Here is a 19,354-nt window from a genome sequence, read left to right as displayed (position 1 = left end):
GGCTTTAAATCACCACTGCTCCTAAATAAGTCAGTGCCCCCCTCCCCACCTCAAACACAGATTCTTTCTCCCCACAATTATGCTGAAAGCAACGACATTCACGCCATATCCTTGTTAAAAAATATAAAGCATATATTTTCTTTTCTTAACAAAGTGCCTCATCCCTTACTATTTTTGTAACACGTCACGGCTCATAAAAGAGTGCTCCATACGGTTATAAAATTTGCTGGTGCTCCTGAAAAACCGTGCCGTGTAGCTAGAGCATTGCACGACTAGAGTATAATTTGAAGAAAGTTAAGAATACGCTTCTTTGAGATTTTTTTGTTTGGGGGAGGGCATTCAATTTTGCGTCACCATTTTATGGGAGGGTCACCATTTTTGTGCTTTAGATAGATAATAAATTACCTTTGGAGTTGTAAATCATGCCAGCCACAAACTTCAAGGCTCTTCAAAGAGAATTTTTCGGCGCTCTGTGGTCAGGATATGATGGAATCAAAACGCTGGCCTCTCAAAAAGTAGTTGAAATTGATGTTCTCTCGAACCATTAGTCGAGTCAATTAAGTGTTTTACCAAAAAGTTATTGCACTTCAAGTGATTGTGCCCTTAAATGACAGAGTAGCATGTCCTTATTAACTCCCCAAAAGTTCTCCAAAGTTCTCGGGGGGGGGGGGGGAGGGGGGGAATCTCGAAAATTTCGATTTCATTTTTTTGTCTTTCACTTCACCACGGGGTACCCAACAACAATAAGAGTACCCCCTCCCCTCCCCCCTAAAAAATCTCCCGGTTTTTTTAAGTCTGGGGGTTGGCAGGTATGCTATTTTATCGCTTTACTATCCAGACATCATAATGATATACTAGATCATATGGATCATTATTAGAGTTGAGGCCAGACCTACATATGGGAGTCAGTCAATGTTAGGAAGAAATACACAAAATGTATGCATAGCTTTTTATTGTTATGTGCTCTGTGCATGCTAAAAGCCTTGGAAATACATTGATAATACAAAGACAGAAAGTCAGCATTGGAAGGGCATGGTAAGACAACATGGCAAACAAAAACAGTGGGTACCGTGAAGAAATTCATGATCAATACCTGACAAAACTTCATATTTAATGAGTGAAAAATTTTAAACCTATATGTTTTATTACCTGTTTAAAAATACGTATTACTTAGCTGCCAGGCCTGTGCCCAGAGGAGGGTGGGGCAAGGGGTGGGCTTGCACCCCCAACAAAAGGAAAAGGTCCATTTCTGAGCCACAAGGCCACAACAAAAAACGACACAAAAAAAGACATAAAGAAAACTCTGTTAGCAGTTTGAAGGTAGCCCCCTTCTCAATCATGATTCAGAGTGTTATATATTAATATGCTTTTTATTATTTTCATGACTATTATTGTTTGCATTGTTTAGTTTTGGTTAAATAACAGAATGGATGCCCCTAAATAATTGTAATTATATGCACATTCTGTTGAATAAGCCCATAAACTTGTAGGACTTTAAGCTCTGTAGGGATAAAATTCTCAAATCTGTTGATTGCATCAAACATTTTGATTATCATATTATCATCATCTATGCAAGAATTATGCAAAATCCCATTGTAATGTGATGGTTCAAACTTCTTCCACACATGATTTCCTTCTGTAATATTTAAATACAGTAAGATTATATCCGAAATAAGGGCACATAGTCTGTAATATATAAATACAGTAAGAATATATCCGGGATAAGGGCCTGTAGTCTTAACTATGGTATTGGCTTCATTAACCCATCCAGGTTTTCTGACATTTATCCTAGCTCACAGTTGTAATAATTATCTTTTTAAAATTAATAGTATAAAGCTTATAAATAATTTCTTTGGACAGGTTTGTCCCAAACCTCCCTCATGTGCTTATGGTTTTACATGTTTTTTTTCGATATGATACCTATGACTGTGCAACCCCCTCAGCAATTCCTGGTTACACGCCAGCTACCCTCATCTATCCTTGAGAAATCTTGTTGGTTTGGCTACCATGGTCTGGCCTTGATAAGTCTTGTTGGTTATTGTTATTTTAATACCACCTCATTGTTGACCAGGGATAATACAACAGTAAGGAGGCAGAGTGTCTCACTGCCTTGTTTACCTTCAGTTGGATGAGGAAGTATCTTGCCATCTTGTTTACCTTCAGTTGGATGAGGAAGTATCTTGCCGTCGTGTTTACCTTCAGTTGGAACAGGTAGTATCTTGCTGTCTTGTTTACCTTCAGTTGGATGAGGTAGTATCTTGCCGCCTTGTTTAGCTTAATTGGACATACATAGTAGGAATTGTCTGCCAAATGCTAGTGGGTGACTTAACAAAAATAAAGATATAAATAAAAACATTCAAACTAGTTTGATTTATTAACATTTACAGATTTACATTTTTCTATTTGTGGACACTCTGCAATAGATTTACTCTTTCTAGGTCATTTCATACCAAAAAAACTAACAAACAAACTTTAACTTTGGGCAAGCTACAATTTATACAGCAAAGACAAGAAGAGGTTACATAATCTATTGTTCACAAAACAGTAGAGCACTTTCACTAGCCCTGCTAAAGAGACTTCTTATTACCACTGACTGATAAAATCCTTTACATATGTAGACAAAGCATAACTTTTTTGCACCGACAATGCCAAGTTAACAATCATTCACCAAGTCTATTTATCCACTATAGTCCATTCCTGTCTGCTGTTGATGCATAACACTTGTTCTGTCGATAATGCTAAACATCTCACTTCTCCATGACAATGTCAAGCTGTCTCAGAGGTCTCTTATCTGCTTCAATGTACAACACCCCATCTTTCGCAAGGCGTGGCACAAGGGTGTCCATGTCTACCTCCCGCGGCAACACAAAGTGCCTGTTGAACTGACGTGCAGTAAAGAATCCATGCTCCTCACACTCCTGTCTGGCCCTTACTGATAGCTCGTGCCCGTACACCTTGACGTCCACTTCCTCTGGCTTAAAGTCACTCACATCTAGTGCAAGCGTAAACTTGGTATCGTCTTTAGTGGCCGGTGCTTTGTTCTCTGTAGTGGCAGGAGGTGACTTCTTTAGGGCTTCAACATGCAACATGCCATCCTCTGCAATCCGTGTGGAGATGGAAGACTCGTCAACTCCCTCGGGAAGATTGTAGCATCGACGGAATTCCTTGGAATCAAATCCCTCTTCGCTCTCATGTCGCTGTAAGCCGGAGACTTTGATCTTCCCATTTTCCACTTTGCAAGTGATTTCCTCCGGTTTAAATTCTCTGACGTCTAGAGTAGCGATTTGGAATTTATCCGCATCCATGCCTGCTTGTGACATGATGTGCGCAAAATGGCGCTTCGCTGCTTTTCACCTCTGTCTCGCTGTACCTCTTGTAGAAGTTTTGCTTTTTCTCCTCTCGGTAGTCCGCTCATATTTATACCCGGTACAGACATTGTCCAGAAAATTCTAGAAGTGTTTAAAATAACTCCTTGCGTGCGATGACTCGGCAAAAAGTAGGTAAACTATCGAAAGATCGAGAGAGAACGAGAAAACATGATGAAATTTGTCAACAAGACATTATTCGAGCCGATTCTAGAATTTACGCTCGCCATTATTAGTACCCAGGCTTCTCACAAACTAAAAAAAAACCCGACAGCTTTTACGACAGCTCATTTCTACAGAAATAATGAATTTAACGCTATATGCATGCATGCATATAAAGATAAAAACAAAACAATGGATTTGACGACAAAAATAGGTATCTATTAGGAAAAATGTATTTTTTCTTCGACTTTGCAAAATCTTGGTCGCGGGTTTCCTGTGGTAGTGTTCTCCGGGCTTTTCCCGAAGTTTCAAGAAACTTCCAAGTGACGAAAAATACTTTTTTCGGACCGAGTTTTCTAGAATAGCAAGTGAAAGGGTATAAAAGAAAGACAGTTTGCGATTTAAGCATGTTTTACAGAACCAAAGCAGAAGAAAGAGATCACAAAACAAACGATCACAACAACAGCAAAATAAGATATTATGGCCAACGAAAACAAGCTGGAGATTGCCAAGCTGGATGTGAGGGAGTATAGACCGGAGGAAATCTCCTTCAAAGTGGAAAACGGATTTGTGAAAGTGCAAGGCAGACATGTGAACGAGGGGCCATTTGGGTTTGAGCTGAAAGAGTTCAGACGCACATTTGCTCTGCCTGAAGGAGTCGAGGCGAGCAATGTGAAAACTCGAATCTCCAACCATGGACAACTACACATAGAGGCGATGAAAGCACTACCAGGACCAGACGGCGGAGAGGAAGAAAGCAAGGGCGACGACAAGTTTAGTATGGCAATGGACGTAACGGGTTTCCCTCCAGACAGCATCAAGGTCCAAGTTCTCGGTAACGAGTTGCTGGTGTCTGCAAACCACGAAGTTGAACACGAAGGACATTACCATGCCATGCACTTCAATCGCCAGTTCGTACTGCCGAGAGAGGTCGACATGGACTCACTCACTACTCGCCTTGATAAGGAAGGCAAGCTGCACTTTGAGGCGAAGAAAAGGAATGCTCCGGCGTTACCGCCAGTCCGAGAGCTGAAGGTTCTCAAGGATAAGTAGAGAGTGAAACACAAACATTATTGAGATGGGTAAACTACTGGACTATTACCTAATCAGACCAAACATTCTCGAAAAGGTGTAAACGAAAATATTGTAGACACAACTAATTATTGAAAACTGTTAAACTAAACTAGAAATTGATCTGGCTTGAATTTTTTTAAATCTGTTGTATAAATCTTGTTGTCTGTGTATTTCTTTTGTAGTTTTTACGTATACATATATTGTACGCAGACAGGGATAAGGTTGGAAGCCTTACGCATTTCAGCGAGCCCTTCTGCCTTCCCGACACAATAAAACAAAACTCTTTTTTTGGTAATGGCAGAAGAATTGTAATTAATAACGAATTAAAAGAGGTTAAGAATGAAATCTCTTTTGTTGCTGTGGTATGTCATTTCCATAACCATTGTCGACTGATGTTTCTCACTCTTCTCGAGTCTCATTAACAACACTATCTTGTGAGCTATGCGCAATCTAGGTGGTTCCTTTAGGGGCCTAACTGACATATAGGAGAGAGGGGGAGGGGGGGGGGGGTGTTAAGAGAAGTCAAGGGTCATGCTTCCCTTACGGGGGGTGCCTTACGAAAAACAAAAACTTGAGATTTTAGAATGTCTGTCTAGTGCTTCAATAGAGAGCTCAAGCACGCTTATGAAATTACAGAAAAAGGGCATTGATGTCCGTGATCTGATGAAGGCAAATCTAGAACGGTATTCTCCCTTCATACCTGCCAACTCTCCCGGTTTTGCCGAGAGACTCCCGGTTTTTTACCAAATCTCCCGGTTTTACCTTAAATCTCCCCGTTTATGACCAAATTTTAATCAGTCGAGTTGTAGAAGTAGAAGTTGGGGGGGACTGGGGACTTTCATAGACACCGAAACGCCCCTCCGGGCCTCCCAGCCCCATTTTAGGCTTGGGAGGCGCGGCGCGCCCCTCCGAGCCCCCCAGCCCCGTCTCATGCAGATGAGGCCCCGCGTAGATTAATAATTGCTAATTATCAATATTCGTCGGGACCACTTGGCGTAGATAAATAATTGGCAATTACTAATTTACGTCGGGACCACTTCGCGTAGATAAATAATTAGCAAACATTGATCTACGGCGGGACTGGGTCCTTTCATAGAAACGGGTGGGAACCTTGCAATTAGACCCCCGTCTGTCCTGTAGTATATATATGTATATAGCATGTGCACAGCATTCGAAGGATGAAGTGTGGAAAAGATTACTGCGGGTGGCTAAAGGTCGGCCATGCAGACACGTGTATATATGTATAGCATTGGGTTGGGACGCCACCCTACGGAGCGCGGAACGACCGTTTTTCGGCCCTAAATTCTAAGCCGCTTTCGTGGCGTTTAAACCTGAGCTTTACTCGAACACCTCGCTCCCGAATTCCTCGCAGCCTCTTTTTCATCTTTTCGCGTGTCTTCAGGGATTGCCCTTTCCTGCTTTTTTTCTCACGCGATGCGAGGCCGTGTCGAGCTCTGATAGCGGCCTTGAGCGCGTAGTATCTCTCTTGTTCCCGTAGTATTAGCCGAAACTCTTCGTCTGAGATATGCCCGTCTTGCAGAGCCTTAGAGACCAGCTCGCTGATCGAGTTTTTCTCACTCTCCGCTAAAACCATCGTGTCTTCGTGTTTAGCCACCTTGCTCGTAAGACCCCTAGAGACTACCCCTGCGCCCGCGCCCACGACACCGACCAGCCCAGCGAACCCTGCCAGCGGACCGCCGATCAGAACCCCTATCCCACTCAAAGAGACCCCCACCCCGGCGCTGGGAAGCGCCCCTGCAGCGATGCCGGATGCCACAGACACAGCATGGGTAACGGCAAAGGCGCGCTTATACTTCTTCCGCACCTGTCGATGATGCGTTATCTCGTTGTCTAGAACCGCCTGAGTGTCACATATTTTCTGGAGTCGGAAGCTTTGCACGTCGCCGCCGATGCTTGCCGGAACGGCAGGCGTCATGTGCGTACCCTTCGGGGAGCAAACACTGGGAAGCAAGGGGTATATGGCACCACTGCTAACGTCGCTGTTTGCCATGCTTGTTATGTCGGACCTAGGTTAGCTCTAATACAAGGCGAAAAGGCTTCCCTTAAAGTCCACCCGTCTACCGCGGTCATCCTTGATCCATATTTGGATACTCGAGACAAACTCAGAGGAAGATGCTGCGGCACAAACGGGGATGTCGGGTCCATAGACGACTTTCTCGTGCGGCCTCCCGCGGGTTTCTAGGCAAGCGAGAACGTTTGAAGGCTCGCCTAAGGAGAGGCATTGCGTGCGGTCTACGATATCGCAGCAGATGTAGAGGGCTTCTATTTTCGGCAAAGCCACCTTAAGTGGGGGCCCTCCCAAGGGCAGTGCGAGGCCCCGCTCCCCCAACTGATCGTCTTTAGCCTCTAGGCCAAATAGTGCGCAAAGCTCGGCATTCAGGAACGCAACGCCATTGGACATGAGCGCGATCTTCCCGGTGAGGGGATCCAGCTCCGCGGTCAGAATCGCGCTTTCAGCGCGGTTGATCGTTTCCACGATGGACTTGGCCGTGTGGTGCCCGGCTGGCAGAGTAGCGATGGGCGAGAGGGCGACTATAGTCGTTATCTGATGCTCCCGCTCGAGATTATACCAGCTGTTAAACAGCGAGCACTGCCGGAGCGCCACGAAGCGTGGGCGCCTTATCGGCCGCTTGAAGAAGAGCGTCTGTTCGCCTTTGGTGAGCACAGTATGTAGGACCACCATTGTGTTGAACACAGCCCGCCTTCGTGTTTAATAGGACTGAGCATGGATTGGGAAGGCTGGCGGATGCTGAACGAGGAGGCTATTCCCCGAAGGGAGGTGGAAGATACGAAGAAGGCGGCAACTGCGGCGGGAGCCTCTATAGCCGAACATATCGAACACGCTATAGCAGAACAAGTGAAACGCGCAAAACCCGGTTTCCCTAGGTCTCTGACCCTCGGGCAAAATCTCCTCTACGCCGTGCCCGCGACCCCCGTGGAGAGCACGGGCTCGGACATCACCCCACTACTCACGCAGCTAGAGATACACGTGGCTGAGGACAAATCATTCACGACTAGGGTCCGAGACATATTCATAGAGACAGTAGTCACGCACAAGTCCACCAAGGAGTCTCGCCGTTGGCTATCGGAGCCTTCCTATGGGTACTGGCCACAGCAACTCAACTTTGCGGTCTGGTGCACAACCGCCGGATGCGGGGTGTCCCTAACCGACCCCGCTTTCGCCACGCTCCCCTCTGTTATCAGGGGATTTCTAAGGTTTCACGTCTACTTTACCACGCGGAGGATACTCTACGAGCTCGGCGCCCCCCTGCCTGGCGACAGCCCGTTCACGCGAAAAGGTAACCCCTACAAGAAGGCCGCTTTCGAGCGTCTATGTATAGAGTTTGGTTTGCCGCGTAAGCCGGACTTCCGATGGAAAGGCGGGCGGAACCACGGGCTAGGCGATGTGTTTGTGTTCTACCCGGGGGAGGGGTATCGCAACGTGCACGTGATCCGTGGCTACGACACGGCGGCGGACGAGTACCCGAGCCACCTCAATCTGTCTAGCGACGAAGGTGGGACGTACAATAGTGGGAAGCAGGTGGGTTTCATACGCAACGACGACCACGGGGGCGTGCAATATAGCTGGTTTGCGCCTCCCAAAGGTGAGGGGCTGACAAAATCAGGGCTAGGAAGACTCGGTCGCTCGAGGCGTTCGTCTACACAGTGCTTGGCGCGCAGGTAAACGTCCGTTCCTTTATCGCGGGGGCCGGTGGGCCGGCCATGGAGGGGCAGGCGGAGTTCACGAAGCTGCTTGAAGACGCGATCATAGAAAACGACATCGCTCAAAGCGTGCAAAGGTACCAGTTAGCCGTGCAGGAGGCCAAGGTGAGACTGAGTCTTGCGGCCGCACCAGGAGTGTGGCTGATGCCGAGCGATCTGGTGATAAACACGCAAAGCGTCGTGGGCTACAACAATAAACTGCAGAAAGCCACAGACTCCATGACACTCGGCGCAAACGCGATCAACACCGTGACAAAGCCAGTCGGTGCTCATAACATGGCTGGTGGGCATCCTAGGGTGCAACACGTGACTGATCCGAGGGTCGACCACGTGCCTTTCCGGCGGCGGAGCAAGGCTTTAACACCTGCGAAAGAGCAACCGCGGCGCGGCGCCTGCCCCCTCTCCACGTATGCATGTTGCGCATAGCATGACTGCCGCCGGAACGGCAGGCGCACCCGGACCGGGCGAAAAGAGTGACCACACCGCCCTCAAAGCGGGGTTGTTGGCACTCGCGTTGGCCGCGGCGTATTACTTGTTCCGATGATTGCTTTGCATTCGACGAACCAAGAACGCGGCTACGGCTAGAATGAGCAGCCACGCATTCTCGCCAAGGAATTTCACCACTTTCCCTGCAGCCTTAAACACGAAGTTCGCGATGCTGCCTACTAGCCCAGGGAGAAGCACGCCTAGCTTTTTCCCGAAAGCCTTAAGCCCGTTACCGACGCTTCTGGCCGCGGAGGAGAGCGGCCTGCCGAGTGACGTCACAATGGCCGCGATCGTCGTCGCTACGGCAAACCCGATAGCGGTGACGGTAAAGCCGTACTTTTTGAAGATGGCTTTGATGCGCTCTCTTAGCGGCTTTCGGTTCTCGAGCTCTCGGTTTTCGCGTTCTAGTTCGTCAAACTCGGATAGCCTCTCCTCGTTGCGCTCACGGGCCTCTTGGCGGCGACTCTCTGACGTGTTAGGGTCGTCGATGGTCTCCCTGTCTGTGGCTACCACCCCTTGCAGCTCTTGGACTCGTTCTGTGTTCTCCTGGATGACCGCGTCTATCTCTGCCACGGACCCCATAGCCATCTTGAAGCCTTTCAGCTTTGCAACGTCCTGTCGAACGCCCCCGTTCTCATTGCACAGCTGTCTTGGTTTAGTCCAACCTCCTTTGTCGAGGTTGCGAAGCTGTATTAGCGTCTTTCCCCTCCGGTCTGACTGGAACCGTATCAGATTCTCGTTAAGGTTTGGGTATTTCTCCCTGAGGGACTGGAGACCGAGTCTTGTCGCTGCACCCACTGTGGTGAACGAGGTTTCGGCGGTCGTTTGCGTCCGGGCCCCCCGCGATGACGTGCTCGTCATTGGGATCGACTCCCCACCGTCGGCATCAAACGGGATAAGGGGCGTCGTCTCGTCGTCCCCCGCTCCGCAATCGGCGGACGCACCCGGCAAGGTATCGTTAATGTCAACGTCAACATCACCCATGATGCGTGCGCATAACTCGTGCGACGCTATATTAGACATGTCTAACAGTCCGCACCATAGCCAAGCGGCTTCGCACTTTATGTATATATATTATATATTATATATTATATATTATATATTATATATTATATATTATATATTATATATTATATATTATATATTATATATTATATATTATATATTATATATTATATATTATATATTATATATTATATATTATATATATTATATATATAATATACGTAATAGGAATGTCAGTCAGCGATAAATTTGAACCCCAACGAACACCCAGAACTCCTCTGGGGTTGAAAGCAGAGAGAACTGTTCACCGGGTCACTCTCAACCCGTCGACGGCTTCCCCCGGCGAGACGCTATATGTGGTGGTCCCAAAGCTATCGGAAGGCGTCACGCTTGTGCCTGGCTCGTTGAGGGTCGGTTTCGATCTCTCCATCTCAGGCCAAGCGAATAATACCGTCGTGAACAACGTCGGCCGAAATCTCGTGAGCCGCCTGAAAATCACGTTTGCAGGAGAAACGCTCCAGGACACCAGCCGCTACGATGTCTTCAAGACGTATGAGGAGCTTTACCTGTCCAAGATCGAGAGAGTGGACCGTCTGGAGCAGGGCATACAGTCAGAAAACATGCGCAAGCTTCGCTCCAAGGCTGGCGATAAAGCGACTAGTAACGCCAAGGAGAACGCCGCCCACGGGGCGAAGTACACCATCCCGCTAGACCATTCTCTGCTGACGGACCACGGCGTACTGTACCCAAGGACCCAAGGAGATCACGCTTGCAACGGTTGACCAGGTAGTAGTCGGAAGCGATGCTACCAAATTATCCTACGGAATCAAAAACCTAGAGCTGGAATACGAAAGCCTGAGGGACGACAACCTCGCCCGGTCTGCAGCCGCCGCTTGCCAAAACTGCACAACGTTCTTCTACGAGCAAGTGAACCTCCACAAGACCTTCGTGATTAGCAAAGGGACGGACAGCATAATTAACGAGAGTGTCAACCTGCCGCGAAGGTCTATGAGTGGTTTGTTGCTCCTCTTTGTGGAGCCATACACGGCAGGGGCTCGCGACTCTGAGAAGTTCGACATCAAGAGCGTCCGCGTTACAATCGACGGCATGCCAAACAAGGTCTTCAGCCAGGGACTACGCCCCACGGATTTCTGGAGGAAGGCGAAAAGGCGGTTCGTCCGCCCCTATCCGGGGGGGGGGGGGGGGGGGGGCACAACGGCAAGCGGTATGGACCCGAAAAACATAACATTTAACGCTCTCATCGTGGCCCCGACGTCATGCGGTATAACCCGATTCATAGTGGACCGGCTGTGCGGCCATTTCCTGGGCAAGTTTGACTACATGGTACTCGTGTGCCCTACCTACAACAAAACATACGACGTCTTTGGCGAAGGAGACAATCGTCTGTTTGTCGTCACACCTGAGGCGGGTCAGATCGACATACTGCTGAGGTTTGCATCCGCCGTCTTCGAAGGCACTAATACGCTAATCATACTCGACGACTGTGCGGCCTCGAAAGACGTAAAGAGGCGCTCTGACCAGCTCGTCAACTTGGCGTTCAGCGCGCGCCACGTGGGTATTAGCGTGTGGGTGATCACGCAGCACCTCACCAGCATCACGAAGCCGTTCCGTGACAACATCGCGGCCTTGGTGGTCTTCTATACGCCGAGCAAGGCGGACATGAAAGCTATCCTGCATGACTACGGCGCGGAGGTCTCAGAAGAGAAGATGAAAGAGTACATGAAGGCCCTCAAGACGAAAAAGTTCTCGAAGTTAGAGTTTTGCTCGCGTCACCCTTATACCATCGCCCTAGTTGAAGGGTAAGCGCCTTTAACCACCGCCCACGTATACGTATATTTACGTATACGTATTCACGTGCCTTGAGGGCGGTGTGATCGATGCGTATATATATATAGAAGACAATCACACCGCCCTCAAGGCACGTGAATACGTATACGTATATATACACACGTGTTGCACCTTAGCCACGGCAGGAAGGCATGATGAGCAACGAATACTTTGAGAGTCTTCTTGAGGAGGGCGCCGCCGGCCTCCCAGCCGTTGAGTCGCTGGGCTGCTCGAAGCAGCCAGCCGGGACGGCTACCGGAGGTGAGCAAACTGAGATAGCAGACGCGAGGGAGAAACTCGCGATTCTCGTAGCCTCGGGGAAGTCGAGAGAAATGGTAGGCAAGGCCCTGATTCACAACGACGTCAAACGCATGAGCGCCGAGGAGGTGAGGAAGTACGAGAAGCGATACGAGACCGCTCTAGCCAGCCGGACTACAGACGCCCTGGCAGACAGCTTTCTGAAGCTTACGACCAAGCTAGTAGGCATGGCGCTGCCGATAGACATTGTGGTCGATCTCCACAACGACCTTGTGTCCGACTACATCATCAACAACGAGCTCCGCACATTGTGCGGAAGCCTGTCTCTACGCTGCGGTCGTTTGATGGCTTTAGCCGTCGGGGCGTTACACGTAGCACGCCATGTGAACACCGCTGGAACGGCAAGCGCTGAAACGCGGTGCCAACACGAGGTAGCAGTCGCGGACCCACCAGTGGTTTGCCCCCCGAAGGGTACGCACACTGGCGAGTCTGCCATCCCAGAGTAAAAGTTCATTTGAAAGCTTACCACTTCTTCAGCAACCAAGTAGTTGCACCACATGGAGAGGACCTCAATGGAGGGACCTCAAGGAAGTACTAGTGCTCAGCCTGCCGGAACTGCAAACGGGTCAGCGGAACCGAAGGTACCGACGACGTGACTCCGCCGACACTTCGTGTCTATGCACAGTAGATCTCAAGGATCGACCATTGGCCGTTCCGGCGAGCCGACCCGGACAGTGCAAATCTCGACTGTTAGCAGTGGAGTAAGCAGACATTTAAACACAAGGGCCCCACCCATATCCGTACGTCCGTGCATCTTATACGTATACGTACACGCGTATATATGTCGACGACGCAGCAAAGCAAGATTACAAAGACCATCACCGACGCCGCAGTCATAACCGGCCTCTTCGCCGGTATCGGCTGGGTTGGGCGCAAGGTCTTGCGCGAAGACTTCACCAAAGACCCCTCTGCGAACGCCATGAACTACGCAAAAATGACTGCCGCCGTTGCAGGTGCTGTCGCTTTGAAGGGTTACCTTGAGGACCAGAAGATCCTGCCCATGTAGTAGTGTACTGTGGCACACTACTACATGTGTAGGCCATGTATTAGACTCGTGTTCACGTACACACAGCACGTGAAGTGTGCTACACTACTCAATGGCCTCCATCGCGATTTTGGTTGGTGGCGCCGTTCTACACGCGACTGCATTCGTTTGTGGCAACTATCTCGCAAAGTTCCTGTCGAACGATGAGAGCCCTGCCTTAGCTGAGAAGGAGAGGCATGACAAGGCCCTAGAGAAATACCAACAAGACTATGGACGCTACCAACAGCGGGGACAAAAAATCCTCGATTGACAAGCGCAAAGTCGCGAGAGAAGGGCCCTCGCAAAGCAAAACTTCACCGACACTGACTACGCGCTCAAACTCTCCAACCAGACCCGACCAAAACAATCCCTGGAGTCGATGCGGGCTCCTGAGCTGTCCGACTACTACATCCCCAGCAAAACGCAGAAAAACGCCGAGTTGGCGTACATTGGCGCCGACGCTCTCGCCATCGGCTACACAGCTAGCCGCTTGCTGTGATGCAACTGCCGTTCCGGCGCTGCATCTAGGCGGCCTGTTTCCATACTGCGCGTATACGTATGCGTATACGTATACGTATAAGATGATTGCAGACCAGTTGTGGAGTGCTATGCACGAGGTAGCAGCCGCTGCTAAGCGAGTAACACCGAAGGTGCCGTCGATGGGTGGGTTATGTAGCTTTGGTGACCCTTTTGCCTGTCGTCTATAGCGTATCGCTTGATTCGCGCTATAATAAGCTCTTCACTGGGCGTAGCCTGCAGTCCTGTGGGAACCAAGGCACCGGGGGTGTTATCGGGGGGATCACGCGGACTATCTGGTCGGCGTGACGCACGCGGGAGATGCCGGTGTATACAGCATTCGTGATCCAGCCCTCTAAGCTGTGGTCTATGATAAACAGACGTCTTGAAGTCTGGATAGTCTTGCCCTGCACCCGGTGGACGGTTCCCCAGCCCGCGTATTTCCGCTCGAGGGGAAGCCCGTTAAGGACCGCGCCGAGAGGAACCTCGACTACCGTGCCTTTGTACGCGTCGACCTTCTCACCCCTTTTGCCTGGCACGTGCACTGGCCACCCTTGCTTGCGATAACGATGCGCGACGCTAGGATCGGGGTCAAAGCGGATGGTTGCTGGCAATCGGGGGTAGTTTTTTTCCTGTGGTGCTCTACCAATCGCTGCTGAACAAGAGCCCCCATCTTGTTGGTCGAGCACACCAACATATCGCTTGGGTGGACCTGCTCGATCGCCGCGTCGAACACCACCCCATCCCACTCCTCTCGAAACACCTCCCAGCTGTTGGGAATATGGCTGACTCCAAATCCGGCCCTTTATGTCGTGGAGCCTGGAGGAGGGCGCGGCAGAGCCGCAGTCGCATGTACTGTACGGCTTTCCGCAGTCTTCACACAGGCAGCGGTAGTCGGACTCGAACCAGCGGATGTTCCCTTGTGCCCACTCCTTGAGCATATCGTGAGGCCCCTCGTTATCTCTCCAGGGCGGGACCTGCCCATAGTCGCCACAACACACTACCTGACACGGCCGCGTAGCGAGATACCCTAGGATGGCGCGTAGCACTTTAGTCTGTACCTTACAGCACTCGTCAATGATGATCACTTCTGCGAGACGGTCGAGTTTGTGCCCCAGCTCGGAAGGTCTCCACTCCTCTATCGGCTTCTCCGCTGGTATGCAGAGGTAGTTGTGGTAGGTTTGAGCCTTCACCGCGAGGCCCGGGTTGTTGCGATGGTCGTGGGCGAGGTCGTTCTCGGGGGTGAGCACCACAACGTTGCGGCCGCGGAACATGCTCAATGCCCACTCGGTCTTCCCCGATCCTCCTTGGCAGGCTAGATACATCTTTGCAGAGGTTGCGGCCACTAGATCGCACGGCAGACTCGGCGCAGTGCTTGGCTCCTTGGCCAAGTTCCCCGACTTCTTCGGACCCCAAGCCGCTTCGGGTCGCCACTCGTACCCAGGCTTCTTGTGGCGCCACTCTCCATACCTCGGATTTCGCTCCACGAGCTTTACACCACTGGGCACCCCCTTTGCGTATATGGCATCTGTGCACACTCGGAGGACGTCTTCGCGAGGGATCCGCCTCAACATGCGTCGCAACGCTATGTATGTGTACGCCAAGACGAAGGCCCTGATATGGTACCATTGTGAGCGTCGGACACCGTCTTTGTATTGGATCAGATGAGCCCCGTTGGCATGCTCGAAGTTAAGTTATTGGTCGGTGCCTTTGTCAGATACGCGGATTCTTCACGGTCGCGGACTACGATCGAGGACTCGTCGCCATGGCGAGCGCACTTGCCTACGAAACGGACAGCGAGATCTCGACCCTCAGGGTACTGCGAGTCTTCGCCGCCGGGGCGGCACGCGATGGAGTGGGGGAACTTGATTGAGTCCTTTTTTCCGACGCTATACAACACCTCCCTCGCCGTGGCCATGACGAGGTCACCCGAGTCTAACAGGTCCTTGAGCTCTGGCGTGGTGATCCAGCCCTCGTTTTGTTCCAAGTGCTGCCCTACCCTCCCGGAAGTGTAGGGGTGGCAGGCCTCAGAGAACTCCCACTCGGTCAGCTGAATGACCCCGGTTAGTTGAAGAACCTCGCTCAATGGCCGTCCCACAACATCCGCGATACGATACACGTTCGTAGGGAAGCCGTATTTTCGTACCAAATCAATGGCGTCCAAGGCGCCGCCGGAGAGACTGTCCTCGCATCCTAGGTACGCCGCACGCATGTCGATGTGCGCATGACGCTGCGCCCCTAAGTTTTCCTTGCTATTCCACACTTTGGACTCAACCTGCGCCGCTCGCCAGACGTCCCTGTACTTAAGGGGCGTTGGCCTGATGTTCTCTCTTTGGGTCCACTTCTTGAAGCGATACCCTATTGCAGCGCCCATCGAGTGCGTAGCTTCGGTGTACTCTTGGTAGGCTGGGTGGTCATCAGGGAGCCATTGAGGATCATATCCTGTCTCGTCTGTAAACGCCCTGTCGATAGCCGCTCCGTCCTGTCCCGATCGGTACAGTTTGCCTTCGTGCGTGACTATAACACGCCCGCACAGCCAGATCCTCGTGCTTCTGGGGATCGCCCTGTTTATAAAGCGAATGAGCACCTCTCGCACTTTTGCCTCGCGCGTTTTTGTGGCGGCACTGGTAGCGCGAAGCGCTGCCTTCTCCTGACATAACGAACGAAGCTCCCCCTCAGCCTCGAAGTCTTGGCCGTGGACGCTCGTGATCGCAGGTGGTTCGGTCGGAAGCTCCGCCCAGGCGTGGTTATTGTGGCAAGGGATAGTGACCCTCGCCTTAGTCTTGTACTTCCCCGAGTCCCACAGAACGTTACTCAGGGCGTCCACGGCTACTAGCTTTACCTCGAGCTTCTTTTCCATCTCAAAGAGGTCTTCTTTGGTGCATCCCGTAGTGGCCAGCTTCTTGTAATATCGCTCGAGGATCTTGCCTCGTGTCTTGGTTAGACCAAGGGAGCGAGAGGTGCCGCGATTCCTCAAGAAGTCGGTAACATAACTCACAACACAGTTAGCGAAGGTGTCACCCCCCTCACCCCCCTCTCGCTCAAACATTGGCCCAAGCTCACCATTTTGCTCAGGTAAAGGGCGAAGCTCGTATTTCACGTAAACGAGGCACTTTCGCCCTTTCCCCCAAATACCCGCATCGATACCTTCCAGAGCGCCGACTGCGATTTGGTCTCCTCTTTTGACTAATGACCCACCAATCTTGTGCTCCGAGCGCCCTTCCTCCTCTGTGATTGGCGCCAATGGCTCTGCGGGGGCCTTACCAACGACCGTAAAGAGTCTGTAACGCCGGTCGGGGTCTACCATCTCGAGCACCGGTGGCAACACTGCGTTTGTCCGCAGAGACTCTCGCTCGTGCGAGACCCACCACAACGAGCCATTGTCATTAATATCAGGCCCCCGCATAACCGGCTTTAGAGCAATGACACCTACTCCACCAAGATCTCGTATCTCCTGGTAAACACCGGCGCTTATGTCTTGGCCCCGAAGAGTGGCATCCACGCTTGGGGACCAAAGATAGGCGCCGCCGACGAAGAGAGAATAGTACTTCTCGGGGTCTAAGCCCTCTGGGCCCTCTTGCCGCCGTTCCAGCAGCAATGGGTCAAACTCGCGCCAGACTTCCTCTGTCCACGCTTTCGCCGGTACGAGCGGCTTAAGCAGCTTGTGTTTGACATCGTTGGGAATGTCCTCGTCCAGGATGTTCTGGACCAGCCCTGCTAGTACGGCAGGCGCCTCTTTGTCAGGCATGCTATTGAGAACCTCCTCTATGTAGGCGTCCATGTTTGGGTATGCCTTGTGCCACCCAGTCTCTAATTGCCCGTATCACAGCCGGCGGGACGAGTGTTTGGGTATGCCTTGTGCGACCCAATCTCTAATTGCCCGTATCGCGGGCTGCGACGTCAGACAGGACGAGTGTTTGGGTACGCCTTGTGCCACTCAGTCTCTAATTGCCCGTATCAAGCCGGCGGGACGAGTGTTTGGGTATGCCTTGTGCCACCCAGTCTCTAATTGCCCGTATCGCGGGCTGCGACGTCAGACAGGACGAGTGTTTGGGTACGCCTTGTGCCACTCAGTCTCTAATTGCCCGTATCAAGCCGGCGGGACGAGTGTTTGGGTATGCCTTGTGCCACCTAATCTCTAATTGCCCGTATCGCGGGCTGCGATGTCAGACAGGACGAGTGCGAACCATTCCCGAGCGCGCCTCTCGGTGCCGCGCATCCTCTGCCCTACGCGATTCGCTCCGCAGGGGCGACACAACCGCGTCTCCGACTGCGTCCCTATGCCGCAGATCCTGCACGGCACGGGGAGGGGGCTGCCCTTATGGAGCCTTTGGAGGTGCACCTTGCAGTAGGTGTCCATGCACCTCTGGCCGCACGTGTCTGCATGGCCGACCTTTAGCCACCCGCAGTAATCTTTTCCGCACTTCATCCTTCTAATGCTATGCACATGCTATATACATATATATACTACAGGACAGACGGGGGTCTAATTGCAAGGTTCCCACCCGTTTCTATGAAAGGCCCCAGTCCCGCCGTAGATCAATGATTGCTAATTATTTATCTACGCGAAGTAGTCCCGACGTAGATTAGTAATTGCCAATTATTTATCTACGCGAAGTGGTCCCGACGTAGATTGATAATTAGCAATTATTTATCTACGCGAAACGCGTTTCGGTGTCTACGAAAATCCCAAGCCTGGAATGGGGCTGGGGGGTCGGAGGGGCCCAGCGCACCTCCCAAGCCTAAAATGGGGCTGGGAGGCCCGGAGGGGCGATTCGCGTTCTATGAAAGTCCCCAGTCCCCCCCGAGTTTATAATTTCAAAGACAACACAGGTGCGCTGGAAGAAAAGCTTTTACTCCTTGAATGTATTGATTTCCAGCTGTCACCAAGCCAAAAACTCATGACCAACATGAAAGTACACTCACTAGAAACAGACCGAACAGAACAAGCAATGCCAGACGAACAGCTGCCATTGTCGGATCACTCACCAGAAACAGACCATGTACAACAACCTATGCTAGACGAACGGCAGCCATTGTCTGATTTGATACCGAAGAAAGGAGAAAATCAGACTACCAATCAAGAAGATCAAGTGAATGACGAGGATCTCCTGGCGATGAACATAGATAATCAGTTCGAACCACAAGAATAGGATAAGCCAGAAAGAGAAAATCCTGAAACGAAAAAGAAACAGCCCATTAAGAAACACACACGAGAAAGCAAGCAGAAGAGTGTGAAACCACCAAATGTGGAAAGGAACAAGAAATGAACTGATTACGCACGCTATTACAAAGTTATTGTTACAGTTTATTTATATTTGTGAGGCTATGACCTCTTCATGTTATGTTTATAATAATGGCTTCTAATACTGGACATTTTACAATGTAAACCAATATTTTCCAGTATTTAACTATAGCAACATTGATAGTAGTTCAGAATAAACGTTATTTTATAAACTAAGGGACGAACCATCAGGACAGAAATGGGGGTGGTCAATGAGCAGTTCAATAATTCATGTAAGGAACCAACTTGAAGGAAAAATTCTTAAGAAACTTTCATACTCGTGCCATCTGACCCAAAAAACGTTGGGTCAGTTGCATGTTCGAAACGACCCAACCCCACACTTTTAACTGGTCTGTCCCAAATAGTATTGTTGGAATTGAAAAACTTAGTTATTTGATACGTTCCAAAATAATAGTTGCGTTTAATGGTACATGTTTTAAGCCATTTTCGTTCTAAATGCAAAATAGATCTCAAATTATGATTACGTTTATAATGAAATAATAACAATAATAAAGCAATGATTATTAT

General features: G+C 50.3%; 2 protein-coding genes across 2 annotated transcripts; one reads left to right on the top strand and one right to left on the bottom strand.

Annotated features, from left to right (window-relative positions):
• Positions 1 to 2,355: 2,355 nt before the first annotated feature.
• LOC5505323 (alpha-crystallin B chain) lies at positions 2,356 to 3,557 on the bottom strand. The gene has a single exon (XM_032373743.2). It carries the CDS (start codon positions 3,318 to 3,320, stop codon positions 2,748 to 2,750), a length of 573 nt encoding a protein of 190 aa, XP_032229634.2. The 5' UTR covers positions 3,321 to 3,557; the 3' UTR covers positions 2,356 to 2,747.
• A 369-nt stretch (positions 3,558 to 3,926) lies between these two features.
• LOC5505316 lies at positions 3,927 to 4,946 on the top strand. The gene has a single exon (XM_001626102.3). The coding sequence runs from the start codon at positions 4,008 to 4,010 to the stop codon at positions 4,578 to 4,580; it is 573 nt and encodes a 190-aa protein (XP_001626152.3). The 5' UTR covers positions 3,927 to 4,007; the 3' UTR covers positions 4,581 to 4,946.
• The last annotated feature ends 14,408 nt before the right edge of the window (positions 4,947 to 19,354 follow it).

The sequence above is a fragment of the Nematostella vectensis genome, chromosome 9 (genome assembly GCF_932526225.1).
Source record: "Nematostella vectensis chromosome 9, jaNemVect1.1, whole genome shotgun sequence".
Classification (NCBI taxonomy): domain Eukaryota; kingdom Metazoa; phylum Cnidaria; class Anthozoa; order Actiniaria; family Edwardsiidae; genus Nematostella; species Nematostella vectensis.
This window is presented reverse-complemented; position numbering and strand designations above follow the sequence as displayed.

What these genes read in the sequence shown, in the direction of transcription:
- LOC5505323 (XM_032373743.2), bottom strand. Translation starts at nt 3,320, where the DNA reads ATGTCACAAGCAGGCATGGATGCGGATAAATTCCAAATCGCTACTCTA.
- LOC5505316 (XM_001626102.3), top strand. Translation starts at nt 4,008, where the DNA reads ATGGCCAACGAAAACAAGCTGGAGATTGCCAAGCTGGATGTGAGGGAG.